This window comes from Nelusetta ayraudi, unplaced genomic scaffold, assembly GCF_046127955.1.
Source record: "Nelusetta ayraudi isolate G7.1 ecotype Tasmania unplaced genomic scaffold, CSIRO-AGI_Nayr_v1 ptg000092l, whole genome shotgun sequence".
In the NCBI taxonomy this organism is placed as follows: domain Eukaryota; kingdom Metazoa; phylum Chordata; class Actinopteri; order Tetraodontiformes; family Monacanthidae; genus Nelusetta; species Nelusetta ayraudi.
Window position 1 is genome coordinate 931,605 of NW_027466142.1, and position 25,973 is coordinate 957,577.

The 25,973-nt window shown below is 46.0% G+C and overlaps 1 protein-coding gene across 1 annotated transcript; it reads left to right on the forward strand.

Moving 5' to 3' along the window:
- Positions 1 to 2,922: 2,922 nt before the first annotated feature.
- On the forward strand, positions 2,923 to 25,436 carry eeig1a (estrogen-induced osteoclastogenesis regulator 1a). The gene is made up of 12 exons (XM_076046930.1): positions 2,923 to 3,072; positions 3,156 to 3,502; positions 19,710 to 19,830; positions 20,698 to 20,727; positions 21,941 to 22,057; positions 22,896 to 22,942; positions 23,414 to 23,565; positions 24,048 to 24,143; positions 24,245 to 24,440; positions 24,533 to 24,654; positions 24,807 to 24,876; positions 25,035 to 25,436. The coding sequence occupies exons 2-12, from the start codon at positions 3,360 to 3,362 to the stop codon at positions 25,078 to 25,080; spliced, it is 1,140 nt and encodes a 379-aa protein (XP_075903045.1). The 5' UTR covers positions 2,923 to 3,072; positions 3,156 to 3,359; the 3' UTR covers positions 25,081 to 25,436.
- The last annotated feature ends 537 nt before the right edge of the window (positions 25,437 to 25,973 follow it).

The window sequence follows — 25,973 nt, forward strand, 5'->3', positions numbered from 1 at the left end:
CCCTCGACCGGGAGAGAGAGAGGCTCAGCACCATTGGCTTTCGAAGTGATTCCGCCCCTATGAGTACTACGCCATTTTACTACTGGCCAATCAGAGAAGAGGTTCATTGAAGGACTCGACATGCCGCCTTCTACGTGTGAGTAGTGTAAAGCGGGGTGGAAGGAACCGATGGCCTTGCCCGTCCTCGTTTTATTTAAATTTATTAATTTGTTTGATTGTTTGTTTAGTCAGTTATTTCTTTATATTTAAATTTACCTTTGCTCATGTTCCTTGATCGAATCAACGCTCTTCAATTCAGCTTTACTTGTATTCTTCCATATCATAACGAAGTTATTTTAGGGTAGTTAACGTCTGGTGAAGACTATTGTATTTGAATACACAATCATCAACCACTCAGACAACTACTTTATTTTTTATTTTTTGCTTATAATTTTATACTATCCTAAATTTTTATGATACCAGTAATTTTTTTGTTGCATCTTTTGGTTTGAACAGAATTCTAACGTACATATTCCTTATACCATGATTTATGATGATATATAATTATTATTGCTTGTTGTATACTCTTCAAATTGCTTTTTTTTTTTTTTTTTTTTTAATTACTGGTGCGGTACAATAAGGATACAACAATATTTACTTGCTATTTCTGGCATAGTGTTCAGCTGGGACTCAAACAAAACTCACAAGCTGAAATGACCAAAAGTCAACAAATTCTTTTCATGGTTCCCTTACTTTAATTCTGATGTAGGTTCGGTATTCCCTTGTGTTGTGTCCTCAAATTATCTTTTGTTCTGTGGAGCGGATAGAGAGAGTACCTATCTGTCCCTATCTGTCTCTGCAGTCACACACTTAATCAGTTTAGAAAAGCAGCAGACACCCTGCAGTGGTTGAGGGAGTATTGCCAGGAGACCGAAAAGGACCTGAAGGGAACAGCAAGAGCTGCCAGGGGTGTCTGTGGATCCTGTTTGGGTCTGCTAACACACACACACACACACACACACACACACACACACACACACACACACACATAAAGAATGCTGTTTATTGATTATGCTCTAAAACTAAGACATTAGGACAGACAAACACTATATTTGTCATTAATGGATTATCACTAAGAAGTTACATTGTTTTTATGATTTAAAATATTGTCTCAAATGACTTCCGTCTTAAAACAGATACAAAAATGTGTTTTACCTTTGATACCTTAAGTAACTGACGGTGATACTGTTGTTGTTGTTGTTGTTGTTGTTGTTGATGATGATAATGATGCACTTGACCAGTACTGATGACTTTTACAGTGAACGCTAAACAGCCCAAATTACGTGAAATAATTATTTTTGCAGTTAAAGTCCACAAGGGAGAAAAACATGTTGGTGGAGTCAGTTGCTGCCAGTTGTTAAATCCTCTGCGTCATCGAGCTGAGGGTAAATGATAAGCGGGGTGACAGACGCACATCTGTTTGAGGAAAAACAGGAGTTTACCAGCACTTTAACCTGCAGGTTCAGAAAAACAGGTGAGAGGTGAGTGGGGTATCGTCTCAGCAATGACATGGATATCTCACAGTTTAACACTGACACTTCTGTTTGCTGTACTTTTACAGTTCGGCTCTGGTGCTTTAATGAGGTGGGATGCACAAGTTGCAGGATGTGTCTTATCTTTAGTGTACATTGATCATCAATGCTTATTGTTACCACCCATAAAACACCAGTGTGGCAGACTGCTGACCAGTTGCTTACCAAATGTTCATTGGGCCTTTCAATCCAACAAATGATTGAATGATACTATTACTTGTTTTCATTATTAATTTCAAGTTACTGACAATGGCAAAGAGAGCAAAATTGCAGGAATACAGAAAAAAAAAAAAAAATAATCCAAATGTTTTGCTTAAAATACATAGAAAATATGTATGTTACTTAGATAAGATAAAGTGAGTGACACCAGTGAGGTCCTACACCAACAAAAAGATAAAGCTTAATGAAACTAGATGTACATTGTTTTACGGTTGGTGCTCTGCTGCTCTCTGTTGGTAAAACTTGATCTTGCATTGAGCACTCTGTCACTGCTGACTAATAGCTCCTGTGAAAGGATGGCAGCTTTATGATGAACAATTAATTTCACTAATTGAAACTGAGAATCGAGACAGACAAAATAAGACTGTGTCTCTTGTAGAGCTGCCCGACGTGATTCATTATCCTAAAAACGTTTAGATCTCCAGAGAGTAGCATGTATAGCCCTCTGTTTACAGCATACACTAAAAAGCTGGGTTGATGCGTCCAGCGAGTTTGATGCTTTTTCTTGGATTGTTCACATGCTTGGAAGGAGATGAAAACAAAGCAGATACATGACAGTTTCACAATAACACGGGGCGGGGAATGGTGCCACTCACCTGGGAAAGGTTTCAGTGTCTTTTTCTGACATCACAAAGGGCTGATTTCCGGAACGAACACTTTCTGGACAGCAAATTAGCGAAGAGTGGACTTTTGTGAGGAGTTCGTTGACAGGTCAAAGACGAAAACGATTAGTTGTAAACATTATTAAGAAGACAGAATTAGAGTAAAATAAAATCAGCGAAATTGATTAGATTACCGCCACATAATGTCGCTGTTTCATCATTTAGACTGAACTTGGCAGCCAAACCAGCATCTCATCAGTGAAAAAATATCTGTCAAGTTCATTCTTGCAGAGTGCCACAGGAAGAAGAAATCAAATAGTTTTCTTTCAAAATAAAATTACATACATTTCCCATTTAAATAAATGGGTTAAAAAAAATGAAACGTCGATCACAAACTGAGATCATCTGAATACTAAAGTGACATTAAAATTATGTTTTCATTATAGCATACTGAATGTAGTCCCGAATTACCGTAAAATTGAAGCTCACTCTTGTCGATTTTCTTTAAACGGGCGAAAACAGGAAGTAGTCCTCGTGTTCCGTAGTTAGCTTGATGCGACTTGAGCAAAGTTGCCCCCGTCTCGGCACCAGGAGACGTAGTGGGTGAAACGTCTTTTCTGTCAGTTTTCTGCTGCTTCACGACCGTCGGCAGACACGAGCAGCACCCGCAATGACACAAGGTAGGTCCTCCGTAACTTTCAAAACCACAACCCCCAACAATTTCTTCACGTTTACACACAAAACATGTCCGACTTGCTTGCAGATTTCTGTGCTGAATCATGTGCGGAGAGTTCCCACGAAAAGCCCAACTGAAAACAGCAGCAGCAGCAGCAGCAGCGGCAGAAGGGACGTTTTGACTTCGGCTTGCGAGTTTTCCTTTTCTTTTTCCTTTTACACTCGACAACCTTTGTAGGCTCCCTGTGACAGCGCCTGGGTTGCGTTTTATGCGAGTGGAAGGACTAGGAGCATGGCTTTCTTCGCGAAAAAGAAGAAATTCAAGTTCCAGACGCATCTGACGCTGGAGGAGCTGACCGCCGTGCCTTTTGTCAACGGGGTTTTGTTCTGCAAGCTGCGGCTGCTGGATGGGGACTTTGTCGCCACTTCTTCCAGGTAAAACACCGCTGCCGCCGCCGCCACAAACAAACACTCACAGTGTCGCCCCAACCGGTTAAAGCTGCCGCTCCAAATGCTCACATCTAATTCAACCCAGCCTGTTTCCATGGATTCTGCACTTATCCTACTTTTTCCAGCTCCATGCACTGTGATGTGGCAGTCCTGTGTATTGACTGGGCTTCAAAGCTGTTGCAGCAACTTTAACGACTTTATAAAGACCCTTTTAAGATGACAGAGTGTGTGGTTTTCTAATATTCTTTCAATTTGGAAAACTTGTAAACTTCAACTTTGGGAAAAAAACGAAACCACTTTAAAAAAAAAAAAAAAAAAAAAAAAATGAACACACTTAATTAATCCAGCATCAATTACAGAAAATAAACTCAGCTAGAGTAATAACACAAAGGGATTTGGATTTTAAGAGGTGCAACTGAAAATAGAGAAAAATGTGATTTTGGCATTGAGCATAAAATGGTGATAGTTAATGATTCCATTTTAGATACTTGGAGTTATAAGCGTAGATATAATGTTGCTGTTGTGTCCAAAAAAAACCCCAACAAAAACAGAGTCGTTAAGGTTCTGAAGTTGCTGCTTTTGCCAGGGTGCACGCCTGTATTTGAACCCAGTAATGCAGCTCTCTTGTCTTCTGTGTGCACGTAAATGCAGGGTGTTGCCATGTTTAAGTGGCCTCTCCTTGTATCTGCGCTGGCACCTCAGCCAGGCGACCAGACTAAACATAATACAGCCCTTCAAAGCAGCTCGCGTGGGTCAAAATTATGCTGTCTGCCAGCTCAGAGTTCAGACCAGCGACTGCCTCCTCCGCTGCTGAATGACACCAGGATCAAGTACAGACACTGTTCAAAGAAAGCTTATTTATCTCATTCACGCCAGGAAACTGAGAACTCCCACGTTTGGGTTTCGTCCTGTAAACAACCTTCATCTCCTCGCCAATCCCTCGTCTTTGATTAATGAGCGGAAATAATTTAGGTTTTGAAAGTCCTTTGTATTTGATGGGACGTTGCCAGGCGCGGAACCTGTTTTCTTGTGCTTCAAAGTCTTCATGTGTGGTGTCAGGACACAAAAGATTTGCTGTCAGCCTTGAGTCAGAGTTACTCAAAAAATAAGTGTATCTGTGATTGAAACCAGACTCGGTTTAATTTCTTTCCAAGTGGCATGGAAGGTCCCCATTTTCAGATTGATTTATTTTTTTCCTGGATACCTGTGGAGCAGTTTGACATGATTACTAATTGATAAAAACCTCATAGATTTCCTCAAAACCGCGTGGGTGGCCCTTTTTTCACAGCCCATTGGGAGAAAAAGCAAAGCATTGAGTTTTAGGTTCCTGCTAAAACTGACGCTTTGACCTTTAACGTGTTTGGCAAGAGACAAAGACATGGCTGGATGAGGAAGAACATCTGTCACTAACCTGGCAAAGGTGTTGCTGAGGTATCGCAAGGCAAACAACAGAAGAGTGACGCGCGCGCGCACACACACACACACACACACACACACACACACACACACACACACACACACACACACACACACACACAGAGTCACTGCCCATCAAAGAGATGCTCTTTGTTTGAACCTGCCTGCTGCCACATTTTGATCAGACTCATTACAGTCCAACACTAACAAGGTGAAAGGAAGCGCGCCACCGGCTACAGCAGCGGCACAGTCAAAAACTCCTCTGTCTGTTGCTGAGTTCCCTTCCTCTTCCCGCGTACCAGGAAAGCGGCAAAGTGGCAAAGTGAATTGACCCACATAGGCCGTAACGTTAGCTCTGCTTCTTGGACTTTTGCATCGGCCTAATTTGTCGAGAATAGAAGCTTATTTGAGCGGACGTTTCTATTTCTGTCACACAGACACGCGAAATCGTGTTCCGAGAAATCACAGGACTCCGATTTTCTGTCCCCTGCGCTGCCCTTTCGTGAGTCTGACCCACTAAACGAACCTCAGCGTAACGGAATAAACCAGCACAAGGCCTTGAGTTTGTTAAGCCGCGTTTGATGGCCGCTCGCCCACTTTCACATGAAAGGATGAACTCGATTTGCTCGTCGAGCTCCTTATCTGGTTCACTTTCTGACGGCCTGCAGTTGTGCATTATCACAAACGTTAAAGTCGTTCTGTGGATCCTTTGTTCTTTCTCCAGCTTTTGCCGAGAGCTTCCATGGTTACGTTCAAACTCTTACTGCACCGATGGTTCAAAGAGGAGGGGTGAAAAAGTGCCTCCTCTTGTCCCTTTGACCTCCTGGTCGTCACGTCGCATCGTCCCCCTGCTCTGTGTGTGTGTGTGTCCGCGTGTGTGTGTGCGTGTGTCTGCGTGTGTGTGTGCGTGTGTCCGCGTGTGTGTGCGTGCAGTGGAGAGTAAACACATGCTTGCAGATCGCCGCTGTCTTGACCAGATCTCTTCTCAGCGGATGTCTCTGTTTTCTTACCTTTCATCGTGGAGGAGAGGCCAGAGTGGGAGTTTAATAAACACTTGTGTGGAGTTGAGATAATCTCTCTCCGGTTCCATCTGATGGATGCAGGGATGACTGCAGCGTCGTAATGCTGCTGCTGCTGCTGCTGCTGCTGCTGCTGCTGCTGCTGCTGCTGCACAGGTTGACTTGCTTGTCGCTCCTTTTCAAGAGTCAAGTGGAGGGATGTTTGATTGCAGGTATTTATTGTTCTGCACTGGCTCAATATTAAGTTTTATAAAGGCTGTGAAATATGAAGAAGCATAACATAACATAGCCAACTTCTTTCAGCGTCCTGATTGAGTGAATTGGGCTTTCTGATCGGTCCAACAACAAAATTATAGCAAAAAAAATTGCATGGGATGGAGTGCAGTGAAAACACATTGAAAACAGACGATCCATCTTGCCAAGCCCCAATAGAAAGAATTTTTCACATGGTTTGGTTGTAGCCGTTTTTATGGAGTAAATATTTTCTGGTTGCGTTTGTTGTTGGATTTTTTTTTTTTTTCAAAAGAAAGAATTTAGTGTTACTGACTCTTTTCACTGCCTCTTTATTATTGCAACCTCGTCAAAATATTTGTCTGTCAGTCGAAACCGCCTGAATTTGCTGGGAAACAACAAGAAGGAAATTGTTGGGAGAAGTCCCTGTGTCTGCTGAGGACGGCGACGTCCACGGCCTCCAGAGGTCAATCTCTTCTTCTGTGGTTGCATAACCACCCGCAGCCTCACCGTCCCTCCTTCTTCCCCGATCTCGGTTATCATCTCTGCTTCTGAAAACAAGGCTCCTCTCTGTCGAGAAGGGTGGAGGGAGGGTTCCGGAGGAGACCGGGGGGTGAACCAGGGAGTGAGTCCCTCAGCAGCGGACGCAGATTAGCATCATGTCACAGATCTGACAGAGCCGCTCTTTGTGTCAGCTCAGCCTCCGTCGCGCTGCGCACCGGGTCACAAACACTGGGGAATTTATCGGCAAGGGTAAACCAGCGGGCCAACCCTCCCACCCGCCCCAAGAGCCCTGCTGGAAGTTCAGAGGATGGCATCTTATGTGCTGCACAGCACGCACACACAAACTGAATGATCTGCGTTTCTGTTCAACTTCATATTGTTCGGTGTCAACAAAAATTAGGAATCAGAAAATGCAGCTGGGAACAGTTGAAGGAGTGCTTAGGCCAATTTGAAGAAAAAAAAAAAAAAAAAAAAAAAGGCATTGGAACAGCAATGGAAACGCGTCATGGCAGCTGTGTAGCAAAACCTCCAAGCAGAGAAGAGGGGATCTTCCAACAGGCGGGTGCAAACATTACGCTGCATATTAGCCCTCAAACACAGAGACTCAAATGGAAAATAATGATAATGTTGCCTCGATGTTTTGAGCTGGTAAATACCAGTTAATATACTCAGTTACACATTGCATGTTAATTTATCTTAAGTTTAAACAAGAGGAAAAGATGAAGTTTCAAACTTGAAGCGGCTGAGAAAAAGTTGTTTTTTTTTTGGTACGTCCATCAGAAATTACTTGCTGTTGTCCTGTTTGTGATGATGTAACCGCACAAACACTGATGTCATTGTGCACAGAGGGCTTTTGTGTTTTGTTCCTACGAGCTCTGCTCGTGGCTTCAAAGTTGCAGTGATATAACATGAAACAGTGCTGCACATTTACAACACTTGGACATAACAAGCATGACGTGCAGCCAAGGGCAGAATATGAGTGACATACCCCCCCCCCACCCTACCCCATGCTTGTCTTTCTCTGAATTTTACAGAGTTTTAAAGAGAACAAAAAGTTTGAGAACATTTGAGGCCTTAGTTTAACTTTAGTTAAATAATGTGTATCATTTGGTTGGTTAGGGTGAGTTTACTTACTTAAACAACAAAGCTCAATTGTAGCGTCTCTAAAGATAAAGATGGAATTAATTTGCCTTTTTATATTGATTCTATGTAAAATAAACCCAGTAAAAGACTTTTTCCAACTTGTACTGAAGTAATAGCTGTCTGTGCTCGGGTGATACATCTAGGTTCCAAGACAACCTGTACATCCAGTCTGCTTTTTATTCAACTTTCCGAACCATCTGGTTTCCATCCTCATTTTGTAGACAGGGGCGGCGTTTCAGTCCAGTTCTTATCAGCTCTGATTTTTTTTTCTTTGTACATTAGAGGTTTGTTTTTATATCCAAACCATTCCTGATCTCCAGGGCTTGATGAAGCAACGTGTCAGTGGTGCAAAAACAACAGGCAGTCTCTGGGTGGGATGGAATCTTTCCTAAGCTTCACTAATCACGCCAGATAGCAGTGTACCAGGAGTGGAAACGAGCCGGGTTGGGGGAGCAGGGTGAAGAGGGGGATGAGGTGGAGGAGAAGGAACAGACTCAGAGGTCAAGACAAAGAACAAATGTAGGAACAGTTCGAGGTTAAAGAAACCTGAGAGGAATGTGTTAGTCAGCGCAGATGTGGATCAGGCTCAGGTTCTCTGGGAGAGGCTGCGTTTTTGGTTTTTTGGTTGTTTTTTTTTAATGTGGAAACGGGCACAAATTGTGTTCATTTCCTGTTTGCATGCGGGACACGTTTCAGGAAGAGGCTACAAATGCTCCCAACACATGCACAACTACCACAGTGTCGCCGTTTCAGACTCAAATAAAGACGTCGGCTACAGAAATGTGTTTTTCTGTGACCTCCACTATGAACTGAGTTAATGATTCTTCTTCTTCTTACATGTTGGAGGGGGTTTCGGGCCAATGCACGGAGTTATATCCTGAATTTGCCGTGGTCCGCTTTGTGTGACTTTGTTCGAGTTCCTCCTCGGGACTTTTTGTTTTCACAGGCAACATAACAATGCAAAGTAAAGGAGCCATCTGCAAGTCGTTTAATGTGAGCCGCCGCACGTGGCCGGACAGAGAGCCAAGGCAGCCACTTTACCACGGGGTGGGTTGGAGAGGGGTGCTTAGCGCTCAGCGCTAACATGCAAGTCAACCAACAGTAATTATGTCCCCATCAGGACTCCCTTTCTCTGTAGCTGTGTTTTCATTACAGTTTTGTGAAAATAAAAGCGATATTTCAAAGTTTTTTGACAAAGTACAATTGCGATTTGCAGGTGTCTCCATTGAATGGTGTGAAGCGCATAAGCCGCAATTCATGCAAAATCTCTTAAGATTGCGAGATTTTATGAGACTTATGTTTGCTTTTGTTTGTTTATCGTTTGTTTGCTATCAATAATGGTTGTTAGATTTTTCTCTTTCATTACTTTTAAAAAATATTCTGTCTCCTCCGTCCAAACATAACGCACCATTTTCATGTGAAGTGAACTGGTCACATGACCCCACACATCATGTCCGGTTCCATGACACTTTTGCAATGTACCTCTGTATCGATACCTCTGAAAAACCACCTCATGAGAGCAGAAAAACCTTTTAGTCATATTTGATCTGATTTGTTTTTTTGAAGTTTAGGTGTTTCCATTCCCAGTTTTTTATTGCCATATTTAGGTCTTGTGCAATTCTAGGGGTAATGGAAGCTGGTGAAGCCCAATGGCGATTGCGCGAACACGTTGTCACACACACCGTTGGCAGGTTGTGCAAGAGTGTTTTCCCAGAAGGATGTGATTCTTCTGACCCTCAAGGGTACCAGGAACTTCTGGGTGGAGTTGGCAGGAGCTTCCTGGCCGTCTCTCTTCTGCCATCCATTAGTGCTCGACCGGGGTTTGAATGTGTTGGAAAAGGTCCTGTGAAGTTCATCATCTTTTTTTTTTTTTTTTTACTCGATGGGTTTTTTCTAACTGCTTGATATTTCTGGTTCTCTTCATGCGTAAGTGCAGGAGACGGAAAAACGCAGCTCCTAGATCTTGTTCCCCTTCCCCTTATCGTGTTGGAGCTTGTCCAACCGCGCCAGTGGAATCTCAGGAACTTTTAAAGCCCTTGTCCTCCCAAATAGACGCACATGCCATTCTGCTCATACTGAAGCTCTGAGTGCACGTGTTCCACACATGTCAAGTGGACACAGAGAGGACATGTGAACATGGGCAGATGATGGTTATGTCATGGGAACAGCTGCAAGGGGGGAAAAAAAGTCAGATTTTTGTTTTAACCTACAAGCAGAATTTGATCATGTTTGACCCATTTCCTGGTACTGAAAAAAGCCATTGGTTGCAAATGGATTGCTGATAAATCCATTTAAAAATCCATTGTGGTGAAGTGGCAGTTTGAAAAGCTTAAAGAACGGATGAATGTACGGTGCGATTTCCTCTTGAGACAATGAGAAAATCCACCAAATCTGCCTGCGATGTGTCTGTGATGGGGGTGTCGCTTCTTTCGCCTCTCCAACAAGTTAATTAGCCGCAAGCAACGTTTATCAGTTGAGCCACTGGTGGCGGTGGTGGGGGCGTAGAGGAAGGAAGACGACCACGCAGGAGTTTATTATGAGGAGGGACCTCGAAATCGATTGGGCCCGAGCGGCTCCTCAACAGCTGCTTCCTGTTTTCCTCTCACTTTTTCCAGCCGCCAGTGTTTGGCCGGGACGTGAGGACACTCGGCTGCAGAGATGTGTTGGATTTAGTTTTCTTCTTTCTCTAAGCAGAGCACCACTAAAGATCTGAAGATTAGAGCGTCTGTCTCCACAAGACAGTTTTTGCCTTATTCCAGTTTGTTCCAGTTTGTTCTCAAGGTTTTTCAACATCGCCTTACCTCAGAGCGTACCAGCGTGCCGTTGCATAATGTGCATATACGGGATTGTCAGACTGAGGGTCCCTCATATTGTTTGCTCAACTGTCAAAAGTTAGCATTCTGGCCAACATTGAGAAGAGAATAGAACGCCTTTATTAATCCCACCGTGGGGAAATTAGCATTTTCGAACCACACCATAGGGGTAAAGCATTAGGGGCCATTTACACGGAAACAGATTTTTTTTCAAACCGACGATTTTCGAAACCGCACGTGAAAAAAAACAAAAAAACATTTGCACAAAGCTGTCTTCAAAATCTTTTTGACAGGCCTGGTGTGGCGCTGCTAGTTTACTCACCGAAGGCGGAAGAAAGAGAAGCACACTGTGTGTTATTGTTCACTATTGTTTGCAGTTTGCTCTAATGGAGATTAATGGGAGGACTGCAGGCTGGTCATTAGTTGCAGCAACAGTTCTGTTGCCCAAAGTTGTGGTTGTTGTTGTTGTTGTGAGTGGTTGTATGCAACTGCCGGCGGCTCAGGTTGCAAGGCGGGGGAGTGGTTTAGAGCTGTGACATCAGCGTTTCCAAAATGATCAGTTCTGGCGTTTACGCGAAGCCGGTCAAGGCGGCGTTTTCAAACTCATCCACTCCGGAGAGCGTTTCCGAAAATGTGCGTTTTTTTCGTCAAATCGCCGGCAAACGCATGGCCGAACCGTATGAATATTTGTGCTTAGACGAAGAGGCAGCGGGTGGCTGCTCAGTGTCCTGACCGTGCGGCCGGACGAGGGTCGCCAGCATCCAACGCTAACAACCTTGATCTCCTGCATTCATCCTCTGTGACCCGCCGAGCTCGGCTCAGTCCTGACGTCACCGCACCTCCTGCAGGATCTGTCTGCTTCCTCAGCACTCTGCTCTCGCCCTGTTTATCTGAGCCCTGGACAGCGACCCGACCTGGCCTCCCGGGCCGCTGTTTGCGTTTGGTCAGGGGGGGCCCCCCAAGAGCCGTACAGCCAGGATGGGAGATAAGTATCCCGTAGTGCTGCATTGCTGACATATTGAGTCATCACTTGCTGAGGTTCTGCCGGGGGCGAGTGGAAGAAGGGGAGGGGCAACAGAAATCTGTGTTTACATTTGACTCTTTTAGATGATTAAAGGGGCGCGATCACGTTTGCAGCAGCAGAAGTTGTTTCATCAGCTTCACTCACTCTTCCTTCCACACCAGCAGCGAATTTCCACGGAGTGAAAAAGCGGCTGTTTCGCAGAGGCGAAAAGTCAAAGCCCGTCATGGCTCATACCAAAGAAAAGGCCCAACACTGTGTCTGGTGTATGACCGTACCATCACTGCATGTCCACCAACTCAAGCCCAGTATTATAAAAACACTTATCTTGGAATTTTTTTGGGGTGGGTGTTGGTGGTGGTGGGGGGGGATCCGGTAAATCTGATCATTTCTGTAGTGAAGGAATGCTGATTATATTTCCCCCCCTGTTGAAGACGGATTTACAGTTCTCATAAAATGCGTACTTGTAATTGGGCTTGCGCTTCAGGAAGTCATAATGCAGGAAAGCCGGTGAAAACCAACGAGCAGAGCGCCGCAAATCCAGGCTGCCTTTGAGCCAGTTAGACGAGCTCCACCGCAGCCTCGGCCGCCACAGTGACTGTTTTAAGTTAAGTTAGGCCTTTCATAGGCCTTCATTGTTGCGTTTGTTTGTTTGCACACAGCGCAGGCTGAGCGACCAGCATTAACACCAAAAGGCCAAGTTTCCTTCTCATCAGCCTTGGTGGTCGAGGTGCTACACCAGAAGAAGACGCCTCAGACTCTCTTCAGCCGCTGCTGCTCAATCATCACAATGTGATTCAAACGGCAGTCATGTGTTTGTGAGGCTTTCAGTTGACCAGTCCGTGAACACCCGGCCGGGTGTTCACGACTGAGTCTGTGAAGACCCAGCACGTCATTATTTAGTCAATGGAAATTTCAACCAGGTCCTTAACAAGACCAACGTGTGTGTGTGTGTGTGTGTGTGTGTGTGTGTGTGTGTGTGTGTGTGTGTGTGTGTGTGTGTGTGTGTGTGTGTGTGTGTGTGTGTGTGTGTGTGTGTGGAGTCCTGGTGGTCTTTGCGGTGTCGTTAAACCTCAGCTTCCTCCTTTTATCTCTGAAGCTGCTTTTGTCGTTGCACGTCAAACCAAACGTATCCTTCGATCTCCTTCACTTTCTTACAGAAATGCATCCTGTCATTTTTATTTTATTTATTTTGTTGTTTTTTATTAGTGTTACGGCCCTGTTCTGTCTTTTACTTCTGCACATCACAGTCATGGAGCTTCCTGGACCGTTCCTTTGAGATCTCCTGCTCTTATTTCATTAGGATGCTGTAAATCCTTGGAATTCAGTTCTTTTCTTCTTTAAAGGACTCACATTACAATTTTCAGACATTTCTTTGACCGAAAGGTTGTAGATGTCAGCAAAGACGGTCTATTTACAGCCTCCAGCAAAAAAACACCCGCTTGACTCTGACCCGGGAGCGGTATCAGAGCCCTTTGTGACATCATATAAGGCTGCTTTCTAGATCCGATTTCCGCAACTTAAAGTAAAAACCGTGGACTTTTCTCACTTCTGGGAAGGTCACTGACAGGACAAAGACCCAGACTAGTTGGAAAACCGAAGTCAAAGGCGTCTTTTGGAACCAGAACTTGACTTTCTATTTTCAATCCTCCTCATTTTTCAGTTTCAGCCTGAGTGTAAGACGTCTGCCTGTCTGCCCTTTTACGACCTGGGTCCCTGGTTGCGGTCTGAGGCTGCGGGATTCCGTCTCATTTCGGAATTGCTCTGAGTCCCCACGGACGTTCTTTTCGAGCGCGCACGTGGCTACAAATCATATTTGGCGGCGCCACCGACGTCCCTGTGATCTGGTCGGCGGTGAGGTGAAGGCGTCTGGGAAACGGCAGGCTTCGCTCGCTTGGGAATGACGTGGGAACCGAGCGACACGGTTCGCTGTCTCAAGACAAACTAATCTGATCCCAGTGTCAAGCAGCGTGCTTACATGTGGGCGATGCTGCCGGTGCTGCTGCTGCTGCCGGCAGAAGGACGTGCACAACGACCGCCTTTGTGTTGCACGTGTTTGTCGCGTCGCCTACGGACCCGTTTCATGCGACTGAGTCCAGATGCTGGATCTTTCATTTCTCTCCCTGCTGGACAAAGAGCAGAACTGTGAGTCCAATAGGTTCACAGTAGGGCTGCAATTAACCATTATTTTTTTTCGATGAGTCACTTAGTCACGATTATCTTGTTTATTTTTCAGCAACTATTTTGGACTTGGACTGAATAGGTTTTTAAACAAATAAATTAGAATAACGACACATAAAACATTTATCAGTAACATAATTGTTATTCTTTTCAATGTAAAATATCATGGGTGTTTTACTTTACATTTTAAAGATTATGTTATCGGTTTTGGTATCGACAGGGGCAGTAATTCACTAATTGCTGCTGTAAACGCAGTACGCATTTACTTGAATAAACTAGCGTTCGCTAAGCAAACTTGTTCAATGATTTTCCGATCATTTCCTGATAAATGTACAAAAAAACGGCTTATGTCAAAGCTTAACTTTTTACGTTTATTTGTTGTCAATGTAATGGATTACATCGACTAGTCGTTGCAGCCCCAGTCTGTAGGTGAAATTGGGAAGCAGGAAAAAACAGAACACACAGGCCCCTCACAGGAGAGGACTTTCAAAACATTTCAGCGAGCGCCGCCGCCTGCGTCTGCTGCTCCTCCTCCTGCTGCTCCTCCTGCTCCTGCTCCTCCTCCTCCTCCTCTGAGCGCCGGCCGATGGGAGCAGTGTGAGGTTTCCATGGAGCCGGAACAAAGCCATCTGGAGTGAGGAATGTGCTCCGGGAGCGCTCCCTGCTCCGCAGTCAGGGGACCAATGGTGTGGCAGAGGAGGAGGGGTCAAGCCAGAGCTGCGTGTTGGTGTGCCTTCCTCCTGTTTTTTTTCCCCCAGCCTTGTTCTGCAGGGTTGATGGGTGAAGGAAAATCCTCAAAGTGAGAACAGGTTCTGCTCTCCTTCTGACTTCCTCAAAGGTTTTAGTCGGGATTACTGACCTCCTGCACTGGTTTTGTTATTTTAATGCCTCTCCCCTCCCTGCAGTGAAAACCACCGCAATGCAACTGTGTTTGGATTGGTTGCTGTCAGTTGAAGGTGCGGCTGTCTCATCGTGCCTGTAGCGATTCATTTTATTTTGTTGATATTTTAGATTCTGTTCAGATCATAATAATTTAACTCGCTCCTGCGTAAACTATATTAAACTGACATAAAAAAGGTCCTTTTAATTGACACAAAACTGATGAAGCGGTTTGAGCCATTCATTATGTGAATGAACTCAGCAATCAACTCATTAATTTAGACAAATGTGTAAACGTGGCCTTAAATCATCAATGCTCTGCAGTTATTGCCATTTGATCTCCTTAAGCCACAGCGGCAGGGGTCCAGTATTATTCACACATGGTATTAAGTAAAGTTCAAGGAAGGGGCCCTGAGCTGAGAGGATTTTTTTTTTTTTGTGTTTGTGTTGTTAAGATGTTGTTTGTGGAGTGAGAGAGTGATGGAGGCGTCAGGAATCACACGACTCGTCCCAGAGACACGGTGAATAAAATTAAAAGGGGGGAGGGGAAGTGTGAGGAGCAGCTGCTACTTGTTTTGTATGTGCGTGCGTGCGTGCGTGCGTGCGTGCGTGCGTTGAATAAGTGTCACCTTCTGTCTGAAGTGATCATTTGAATTACCAAGTGGATTAGAACAACATCGGAGATCTTTTTAACGACCGAAATGAAGAATTCAAAAAAGGAAGAAAAAAACTCTTGTCTGTCGCTCATCAGTGAAGAAATGTTTGCTGCTGTGCTCTGATGCACGCTGACCTGCTTAACGATCCATCCATCGGATCCACCCACTAGCTATGAACCCATGATAATAATCTAATATGATAACTGCTCGTCTCTGTGGGTCCCTAACAGTAAAACATCACTACTTTCTGTCTTCACACTGCTGGCCACCTGTAGCTGGTGGCTGCAGGTTAAAACCCTGCAGCAGCAGCAGCAGCAGCAGCAGCAGCAGCTGATGCATGACAACACCACTCCCCCCCCCCCCTGTTCCTTCCAGGCAGGTGCTGCTCTCATCCAGCCCCCTCAAGGCAGAGAGCCACGCGGAGGGCCGAGTGCCTCACGTGCAGAAGGACAGTGAGGTGGAAGTAAAGGCGGAACAAAGGCCCCTAACAGGCAGCGGCTATTGTCTCTCTCTTGATACTGTAATTGCAGCAGATGGTTTGTTTCAACGAAGCGAGCCTGAAATATTTTCCAGAACAGATGTTTTTATCTGAACAAAAAGGTCCACATGCACCTCAACCTCCCAACCTGCCCCTCTAACCCTCATGGAACAATAGTACAGTATAGTTTCATTCATTTAAATGCAAATGGCTTCATTTTTTCCCCCAAGGATATAGAATGAATAGGTCCCCCATTAGCTGCCACTTTAATTGTCTCCCTCAGGGCCCGACAGTAAGTTAGCATAAAATCCAATTCCCCTCTGAATTCTGATTTAAGAGGTTTTTTTTAGTTCATGCAAACGAGTGCAGAAGTTTAGACCTTTTTTTTTTCATTTTCTCTGCACATGTGCTTTAAAGGCAGAATGCATATCAAAGAGGCAGATTGTTGCTTTAAATATCCCTTCTGTAGCTGAACACACTGTGTGTGTGTGTGTGTGTGTGTGTGTGTGTGTGTGTGTGTGTGTGTGTGTGTGTGTGTGTGTGTGTGTGTGTGTGTGTGTGTGTGTGTGTGTGGGAGGAGTCTCCTCACAGTTGCAGCGGCTCCAGTAACGTGGCAGGAACAGTCGTCCTGCAGCTCGACTCGTCCCTCCCTGCTCCGTTTACATGGAGACAGATTTTTTTTTTTAATTTGCGCATTTTCGAAAAAGCTCTTGGAAAAAAAAAATTGTTTACACGAAGTCGTCTTCGAAAATTTCAAAAATAAATAACAACTTATCCACCCTAAGGGGGCGTTTTTGAAAAATGTGCGATGTTTCAGTCTGTGTGGTTTCAGTGAAAACTCTGGTTTCGTGTAAATGCAAGGCAGAACCGACAAAATATTTCTGCGTTTTCTGAGAAACACTGAGAAATGAGATGAAGATTGAGGGGGAGAAAATGGTCTTTGTTTTTGTTTTGCTTTCGGTCAGTGATTGGCAGGCAGCTTGGGACAGGAATGATGATGTTCCTCAGCTGGAGGGGATTCGGCTTTAACTGCTCTCTCACTCAGAGAGGGACATTCGGCCCTGAAAGAGTGAAAATCCCCCTGACTAATAATGAAGTGGAAGAGTTTTTTTTTCCCCTGTCGGCGCACCCGAGACATCTGTAGTTAACTGCTGCAAACAATACACTTTGTTTAGAGCGAGGGACTTTTTTCCAGCGAAGCCAGCTGTGGGGCTCATTGTGCAGATGACATAAGGCTCCTCTAGAGAGACGTCGCACCACTCTGCTCAGAGGATTATATTTTATGAACCTTGCTTTTTCAACTGTAAATAACACAATGACTGTCATTGGAACAATTTCTGCCCTTGTTTTTTTTTTTTTTTTTTTCATAGTTTAATGTGGACGGTTTCATCTAGAACACAGATGCTGTTTGCAGTAATGACACCACAACTGATTCTTTCTCACTGCATTCTATGGATCATGAGCAGGGAAACTTCTTCTCTGTGTTTGACTCCCCACAAATCGGACCGTCGATACTGAGAGCCAAGCTGGGAGGCAGCGGCTCCCAGTTATTTCGAAACCCACGACCTTCCAGTGTCAGGGCCCGGCGGCCACCGGAGCTGCTGCTTGCGGTCAGTTGGGTCTCTTCATCAGGCTCGACGGTGTCTCCAGTGTCTGTCCTTCTTCTTCACCCGCTGAAGGACATTCCCATCAGCATCAGCTGTCTGTCTGAGGGCTTTTTATCATCAGCAGGTCGACCTCTCCGACCGCAGCGTGTCCTCGTGCGAGCGCCTCCCTCACCTCCTCCTCCAGCCCACTCTGCTGGCGCCCTCGCAGATCTTCAGACGCAGCTGTTAGCAGGAGTTTGGTCCGTGAAGCTAAAGTATGCATTTGGCTCGTTCCACGAGACCATGAGCAAGTTGGAAGCGGCTCAAAGTTAAGGCTGGAATTTGAAGCCTTTGTCTTGGTATAAGGTTGTTTTTTTTCTTTTCTTCCTAAACGATGTCAGATAGTTTAACCTCCAAGTGAAAGACTGGCTGCTTCCACACGTGATAAACCGACGCAGGAATTCAGATTGTGACGGTGCCGCTGATGTCGAAGAAAAAAACCAGCCTCGACCAAATGCGGCCTGTGAATCTCCTCCTGCTCAGTGAATTCCTCGCCGTTCTGCACTCTCTCTCTCTCTCTGTCTCTCTCTCTCTCTCTCTCTCTCTCTCTGTGTCTCTCTCTCTCTCTCTCTCTCTCTCTCTCTCTCTCTCTCTCTCTCTCTCTCTCCCTCTCTTTCTGCGCATTTCTGGGAAGGGTTCCCGGAATCTGTTCAAGTGGCATCACATCAGCGCCGCTCTCCTGAGGCAAACAAACAGGCGTGTTTGTGCAGTTCCCAACCGTTAACCAGGATGTGAGGAGTCTGAAATGTTTTCCCTGCGCTTGTCTGACGCAGCACACTTGTGTTTTGACAGAGGCCCGAGCACCATTGTTGGCTGTTTCCTCGACGGACTTTTCTCTCTCTGTTTGAAAGGGAAAACGTAATGACTCTTCACCAGTGACTGATGTTGCTGTCACAGAAAGTCGCCAGTTAAATGTTGAGTTGGGAGCAGCTGGTCCCTCGGCTTTTCCCCCCGGTCCAACACACCTGGTTTCTCTTTGACGTCTCGTCGTCAGACTTGTTGAGGAGCCGAGCAGAGAGTTTGTGTCAGGTGCCATCACAGCCAAGAATGAAGCACAATCCACAGGGTTTGCTTCACATATCCAGCAAAGAAAGTCCTTAGAAATGTCTGAAAAGGCTGAAAGTAAAAAATGCTTTGCAATATAATCTAGAGAAACAACATAGAAAGGGTTAAACTTTCGTGGGTGGTTTAAAAAAAAAGAGGGCTGTGTGAGGTTTATCAGGCTCGTTCTGGAACAGAAAAAGTCGTGTCACGCCACGTCTGCACCTTGATCTCGGGACCTGTGGCAATAAGTCGGTGCGTTGACCTCGAAACTGCCCATTTTTGCTTACAAAGGATTAAAACGTCAGGTAACAGAGGTGGGTGGGTGGGGCCGGGTCATTAGGAGCTTAAAAAGCAAACGCAAACATTCTCAAATCCCCTCTAAATCATCTGAATTCCTGGCTGAGCCGAGCGTCCTCCTGGCCACTTTCTACTTATGTGAACATTTCTGAAAATCCCGTTTCTGATAATCTCGTCTCTTTGGGAGGCTTTTCTCTCTGAAGTCCCTCTCCAGCAAGCCAAGTTTCAGTCTTGAAATGTCAAAGATCCAGCGGCTCTGTGTTTGCTCAGCGTGACGGCAACATGCTGTTGGCGATGTGGGATGAAAATACAAAAGTGCCGTTGGTTCCACTTGGTTTCTCATCACGTGACTTTTGGGGTTTTTATTTTGGGCCGGACAGAATCGATGATGCATCCTGCTGCTCCTACTTTTCCCTCTCAATGCACGCTGACTCACTGCTCTGCTGCAGCCTTGATTCAATTAGTTTTGGGGAAAAACTGTCTCAGGCAACATGCTCGGAAGAACCCGATCCTCGGTGGATGCGCTGGTCACGAGGCTCTTGAGAACAGGATGACATAACTGGAAAAAACTCCTCCTGCTCTCGGTCACATTCTCAGAATATGACGGCGTAGAAGAAGTCTCTTCCCGGGAACAACAACAAGCCCGAGCTGAGTGCACGCTGACGCCTTACCCCGTGCATTTCGAGTTCCTTGAACTCTTTAAACGGGCCCTAAATCAAAGTCTGGCTCCTTCCAAAAAAAAATCAAAAATTCAGGGCAAGCTGAAAATGCTTCGGGAGGCCCTTGTGTAAATAATTAACTGGAAGCACGTGAATGTGTTTATGTCTGAGATTGATTCGCCGCTGTTTCTCTCCCCTTCTGCAGACAGGAGGTTCAGGAGAACTGCGTTCGCTGGAGGAAGAGGTTCAGTTTTGTGTCCAAAATGAGCGCCAACCCCCACACCGGTGTCCTGGATCCCTCCGTCTGCAGGGTGTCCGTCAGAAAGGTAAAATAAATAAAGAAATGCATCGTCTTTGTCTTTCCATCAATACACTTTTTTTCTTACTTTAAGGGTGAAAGGTGTGTAGCATTTAGTAGCACCTGGTGGCAGGAAGAGATACTGCACACAAATACATCCCTGTTTGTTTGTCCTGCATTGGGTCTTGCTGTCACCTGAGATATCGAGCTGCCGTCAGACTGGTTGGTCGGCTGAACGAGCCGCCCCGCAGCGACCAGGTGGCCTCAGCATCGTTCAGCAATGCTAATGCCTGGTTTCTGAAGTCCCACTTTGGTGGAAAGTCAACAAACCCCGAGCAACACCATGTGGACCTGCTCTTTATGTCAAATATATAGTCACAGTCACACGAAATACAGTCATGTATTTCCTGCTCCACTTTTGTACACGCAGTCCCCTGTAGATGTGCCACACTGGCCCTTTAGATCTGCAGGTTGTGCTCGACGACCTCCAGCTTTTCCCTCTATTGTCTAAAGTCCTCTGAGATCGATCATCATGTCCGTTCATGGACACCAACCGCGTTCATGCACAGGTGCTGACGATGTTGAACTTTTCCGGACAGTGTGAACATGATGATTCACACTGTAGACACCTGACACCTTCTAAATATACTCGCTCGCAACGCCTCTGTGGACTATAAAGGCTGCGGATGTTCCCCTTGAATGTGTCGCTGGCAACTTTAATGCAGACTTCATGCAAAGTCTCCCACGTGAACGCTCCGCTGCGGAGCCGCTGCCGCCGAGTTCTCAGCCTGTAATTTCGCCTCCCTGTAATTGAAGCGCCTCTGTACTATAAAGTTGGATCAGTCGGCTTCAACGCTCTCCTTCTGATTTCTTTTTTTCTTCTTTGTCCCTGCAGGAACTCAAAGGAGGCAAGGCGTACACGAAGGTAAGGACTGCACACCCCTCCCTCCTCCACCCTCCGACAGCCATAAACACGTAGCAGCGGTCACTTGATGAGCTTGTGCAAACTGCGTCGCCTCCGTCGCGTAAATATTAGCATTCCTCGCGACACGTCAGCCATCGGTCGTCCAGGCCGTCTCGTGTCTCTCTGCAAGGAATGCACAGCATCCCGCAATGAATGGCTCGCTGACCATCGGCGCTCCGCTCAGTCGAGTCAATCGTCCCCTCGCCACGGTAATCTTTTGTTGATCCCTGGACGTTGAAACAGACAGGAAGTGTTTCCTCCTCTGCTGCTGCTTTTAGAATTCCCAGGGTTAAATATACCTCACTTCCCTCCTTGGAAGTCGGCTTCCTTAAATACACACCTATGAAAACAGAAGCTCCCTGAAGCCGAAGGCGGGAAGCCTGAAGAATGAGGACCGGGATGGAAGTACGGCAGCTCAGACAAAAGGCGGCCCACTTTCAAGTCCCGCTGTTGTCCCCATTATCGCGTCTGAATCATTCGTCCCAGACTCCAGGGGAAAAATGCCGTGTTTAGCCTCCTGCTAGAAGTGCTGCAGTAGTGGGTCAGTGTAGAAGGGGGGGGCAACAACAACAACAACACCTTGCTGAGGGTGTGGTCACTAACCTTGGAGAGAGTTTAGAGCCCATTGTGAACATTGAGTATTCCAGCAAACACTTTGTGAAAGTAGACAAGCGAGACAACTAAAGGATGGACTTTTATTTTTTTAACTCTTGTGGTGTTCGCTGGCAGGATAAAGACATTGATTTCTGCTGGAAAACATTGGTAAAGTGAACTTTGCACATTATATGGCATTTTATTAAACTACTGGTCTTTCACTGACATGCTTATTATTACACCGCACAAAAAAAGTGTGTGAACCAGAATGAAAACTGGTCTACCTGCTGGCTTCAGTTTAGCCTCGAACTAAATTGTAACGTATTTGCTCTTTAAAAAGAACTCCAGAAGCCGCGGAATCCCTTCGCTTTTCCCTTGGAAAAACCACTGAAAAACACCAGCGTGGACGTTTAGGGACGTGTGGTTTTTGCAGCGTCATACATTAGACCTGCAGAAGCTCCGGCGCCGTGTAGTCGCTTAATGATGGGCGTCGCAGCAACCCTTTCATCGCGTCACGCCACAGAGATTAGGATGGGAAGGGATAAAAGGTGACCTCACGCTGCTGTTCTCGACCCCTCAGCTGGGCTTCACCGACCTCAACATGGCGGAGTTTGCAGGTTCTGGCTCCACCGTGCGCTGCTGCCTGCTGGAGGGCTACGACACCAAGAACACACGGCAGGACAACTCCATACTGAAGGCAAGGACGCACACCGAGCTCCATGGCAAAATGTCTTTCATCTGTTTTATGAAGTTTTCTATATTTTTATGATATTTTGAAATATCATAATACTATTATGATATTTTAAATGTCATATGAAAAGCTTATGAAAGCTTGTTGTATTAAAAAGACAAATAATTGAAGTGCTTTTGTGCCGTCCATTATTTTACCCGTTCAACTTTTTCAGATGAGCTGCTCTTCGCTTCTTCCGATAAACATCATTTATATTTAAAGGACAGAAAGACACAATCTTTTTACCTTTTGTGAAACTGGTTTAAAAAAACTTTCTTCACTGGAATCACTGTAATTTACCAGCATAGATTACAAACCAGTGAGTTCACAGCAGCAGCTGCAGCAACAGCAGCAGCAGCGGCGGCTCAGCTCCCAGCGGCTCAGCTCCCAGCGGCTCAGCTCCCAGCGGCTCTGCTTTCCATTTACAGGAGCAGTTCAGGCTCTCAGAAGCGCCACCTACAGATCAGCAATACAAAGTGCTCCATGCGAGAAGGAGCCATGGCAGTCACGAGTGGATGTGTCATCTCTCTCCACTGGAGCACGACTGCACGTGTTGCCAACACATCAGCCAGTTCACTGGCGATTCTCTCCCAGTTTCCCCAGTTAGTTGTTGGAGTTAGAAGTTCACCAGTTAATCTGGAATCAGGCTTATTGGTTTAGTTTAGTATTGGTGTACTGGTTACATTTGCATGTCATACCGTCGGGTGAACGGACAATTAAGTGCTTCTAATGTATTTGGCTTGGAAGCATAAAATCCATCCTTTCTGGGTTGGTTCATGACATTTTTCCTTTTGCTGTCCTGCAGGTGATCATCGGGATGACCCTCCTGTCTGGAGATCCGTGTTTCAAGAAGTGAGTAATTCCTCAGTTAGGGTTTTTATTGCATGTATTTAGCAGCAATGCAAAAACTGTAGAAGCTAAAAATCCATTTTCAGACCTCCATCCATTTTGTCAGTAAATCTCGAAAAACAAACAAAAAAAACATACACTCTCTCTCTCTCTCTCTCTCTCTCTCTCTCTCTCTCTCTCTCTCTCTCTCTCTCTCTCACACACACACCACACACACCACACACACACACACACACACACACACTTTGTTGTGTCCCATTTCTTTCTGCACATTTGCCCCATTCAGCCAGGTTCCTAAACACTCGGCTCTGCGTAATCTGGGCTCTTTGTTGGTACAGCTTCCCTGCGGTCGATAGAATAAATCTTATCTGAATGCGCCAGGCTCAGCAGAAGTGCAGCTCAGTGCTCCGTTAATCTGGTCCGGAGTGATAAGTGGAGGTTTTTTTTTTTTGGTTTTGTTTTTTTCCCCTTCAGGCCTCCCAGTACTGCCAAGTCCATCTCCATCCCGGGACAGGAACACACCCTGCAGCTGGACTGTAAGGGCGAGGGGACGACCGAGCCCGGGCCGGGTGGTGGGGTCTCCCTGGGTCGCACGGCCAAGCCTCGGCCCTCCATCATCAGCTCAGGTCACTGCCACTGTCACGCCACATGTGTAGTATCAACGACTCAAAGTGTTTGATTGCCTCAAAGAAGAGAATGGATGGAGATAAATTGGAGAAATCAGTGTTTCGCTATGAGCCAAAAGGTTCTGGAATGAGGTCTGAAAAAAATGAAAACATTTACCTTATAAGGAAAACTGTCAGTCCAGTTTGGAATACACTTAAAAACAAAGCCTGTTGTCATTTCAGCATGAACACACAGCTTTGAAAACATTGAGGCTGAATTAAAACTGTTTGGTGTCCATTTCAAAAAGGCGTCCAGAAACTAGAAATCCTGAGAGCTTCACGCTAACAAATCCATTCCAAGTAGTCAGTCTCTTTCTAAGACTGACTGGTTGAAGAATACTCACTTTCAGCTGCGAAATCACAGGGTATTTTATCCTAAAGGTTTTAATAGTTTTATTGTCTGTAAAACCCAGCTAACGTGCTAACGGTTGCGTTGCCCTCAGGTCTCCTCGAGGAATCGGAAACAAACCACCACAATGTTTTCCAGTCGGGTCACTCGCGTAACTCCAGCTACGCCAGCCAGCACAGCAAAATATCAGGTATGGTCGGCGCCACCAGCTCTTGATTTAAAGGCCCCGTCATATCTTTACTTTTCTTGGTGGACCACCACTCACGAGCTCCCTCTGGTTGGACCCTGCAGGCTACAGCACCGAGCACTCCTGCTCCTCCAGCCTGTCGGACCTCACGCATCGCAGGAACACCTCCACAGGAAGCAGCACCTCTGGGGGCGTGGTCTTCAGTGCCGACCAGCCGGCGGAGGGCGACAAGGACGCCGGACGTCCCGAAAGACCCCCGAGACCCCCGCGGCCAGTGCTGCCCCCTAACAGGCCCCCACGGTACTGCGATAATGACAGTGGTGCTCGGTCATGTGATTTTTTTTTTTAGCCCCCTCCCCCCTGTGCTGATGTCATCGCTGGCTTTGTTTCAGGAGGAAGCAGGACTCGGTGGAGAGTCACCCCACCTGGGTGAACGACACTCGCATGGACGCCGACGACATTGTGGAGAAGATAGTGCAGAGCCAGAACTTTGAAGACATCACCAACACTGAAGGTAGAGTCGGAACACTCACTGGACAGAGAGTCCGCTTTCCATCCTCCATCCATTCCAGTGGATCTTCTGCCATCACACTAAAATTCACATCGAAGGAGACGGAAAGTTTTCTGCCCAGATTAAAGCTGGATGATCTGTCTCGTCTCTTTCAGACAGCAACCTGCATCTGTTTGTCAGCCGAGACGGAACCACTGCGCTCAGCGGCATCAGGCTGGGGAACAGGTGGGACAGACACCCGACCTCAGCTTCCTCTTTCTGTCCCGCTTCCTCTTTCTCCTCTCCCCGTTTCACATCAGCCACTCACACGTTCTGCAGGTTTGAGTTTGAGCAGTTGGATTGAAAACAAAGAAAAGAACAAACTCTTTGCTTCGTATCTGCAGGGTTTCTGCGGACGGCTACGAGCCGGTGGTGATCGAGAGTCATTAATCCCAGACCCAGACCTGCTCGGAGGAGAGTCCTGGAGCTTCAGCTGGCCTGAAGCCGTGAGGGGAGAACCCTCGTCTGTTGTGCACTTTATGTGAAATGTCTGCTCGCCATTACACCTGTGTGTGTGTGTGGATTTGTTTGTTTAGTCTGAGCGTGCCTTGTTGCGTGCTCACCGGCGTTTGTGTTGCAATCACAACAATTTGGTTCTGTGACGCCGTGGAAAAAGAGTTCACTCTGAGAGTTCACTCTGCAGGAATTGGAATCTCTGCATGTGTGTCCCTGTGCAACTGACACTCTGTGCTAACTCTGTAATGCTAGCAGGTTATTAAAAAAATCTGTTGAAAAAAAAAACAAAACCCTAAACTAAACTACCCAACATTATAGATGACGTTAATGGACGGCTGTCTGTTAAACGCTCTCAGTTCTGTGACTCCTCCAGCAGCTGTCATCATGGAGCCACTTTGAAAGGGAGAGAATAAAAAAAGAATACAAAAGCCACCGTTCTGACGCACAAATGCGTTTTGTAACGATGTCCTGAGGACATCATGTGTGAGTCTGGGTGGGACACACACTGTCCTCCGCCTGCTTTCAGTCCCGTACGCGGTGGTGAAGGAGCTCAGCTGGACTGAGGCCTCCTGCACCGGGGACGCACAGTCAAACTGGGTTTTGTTGCCTTCAATGATGACTGAGGATTATATTTGCTCAAAGGTCCCATTTTACAACCATTGAATAGATCTGTGTTTCTCATCCAGGATTCCATTGAGGAAGCTTGTCACTGTTGATTGTCTTCACGTCATATTTAGCCCTCTGTTTGCGGCCTCCGGGCTTCTTGCGTCAAAACTGGTTCCTTGTTGGACCTTCCATGTGTTTGGAAGGAGACAAAAGCGAGGAGG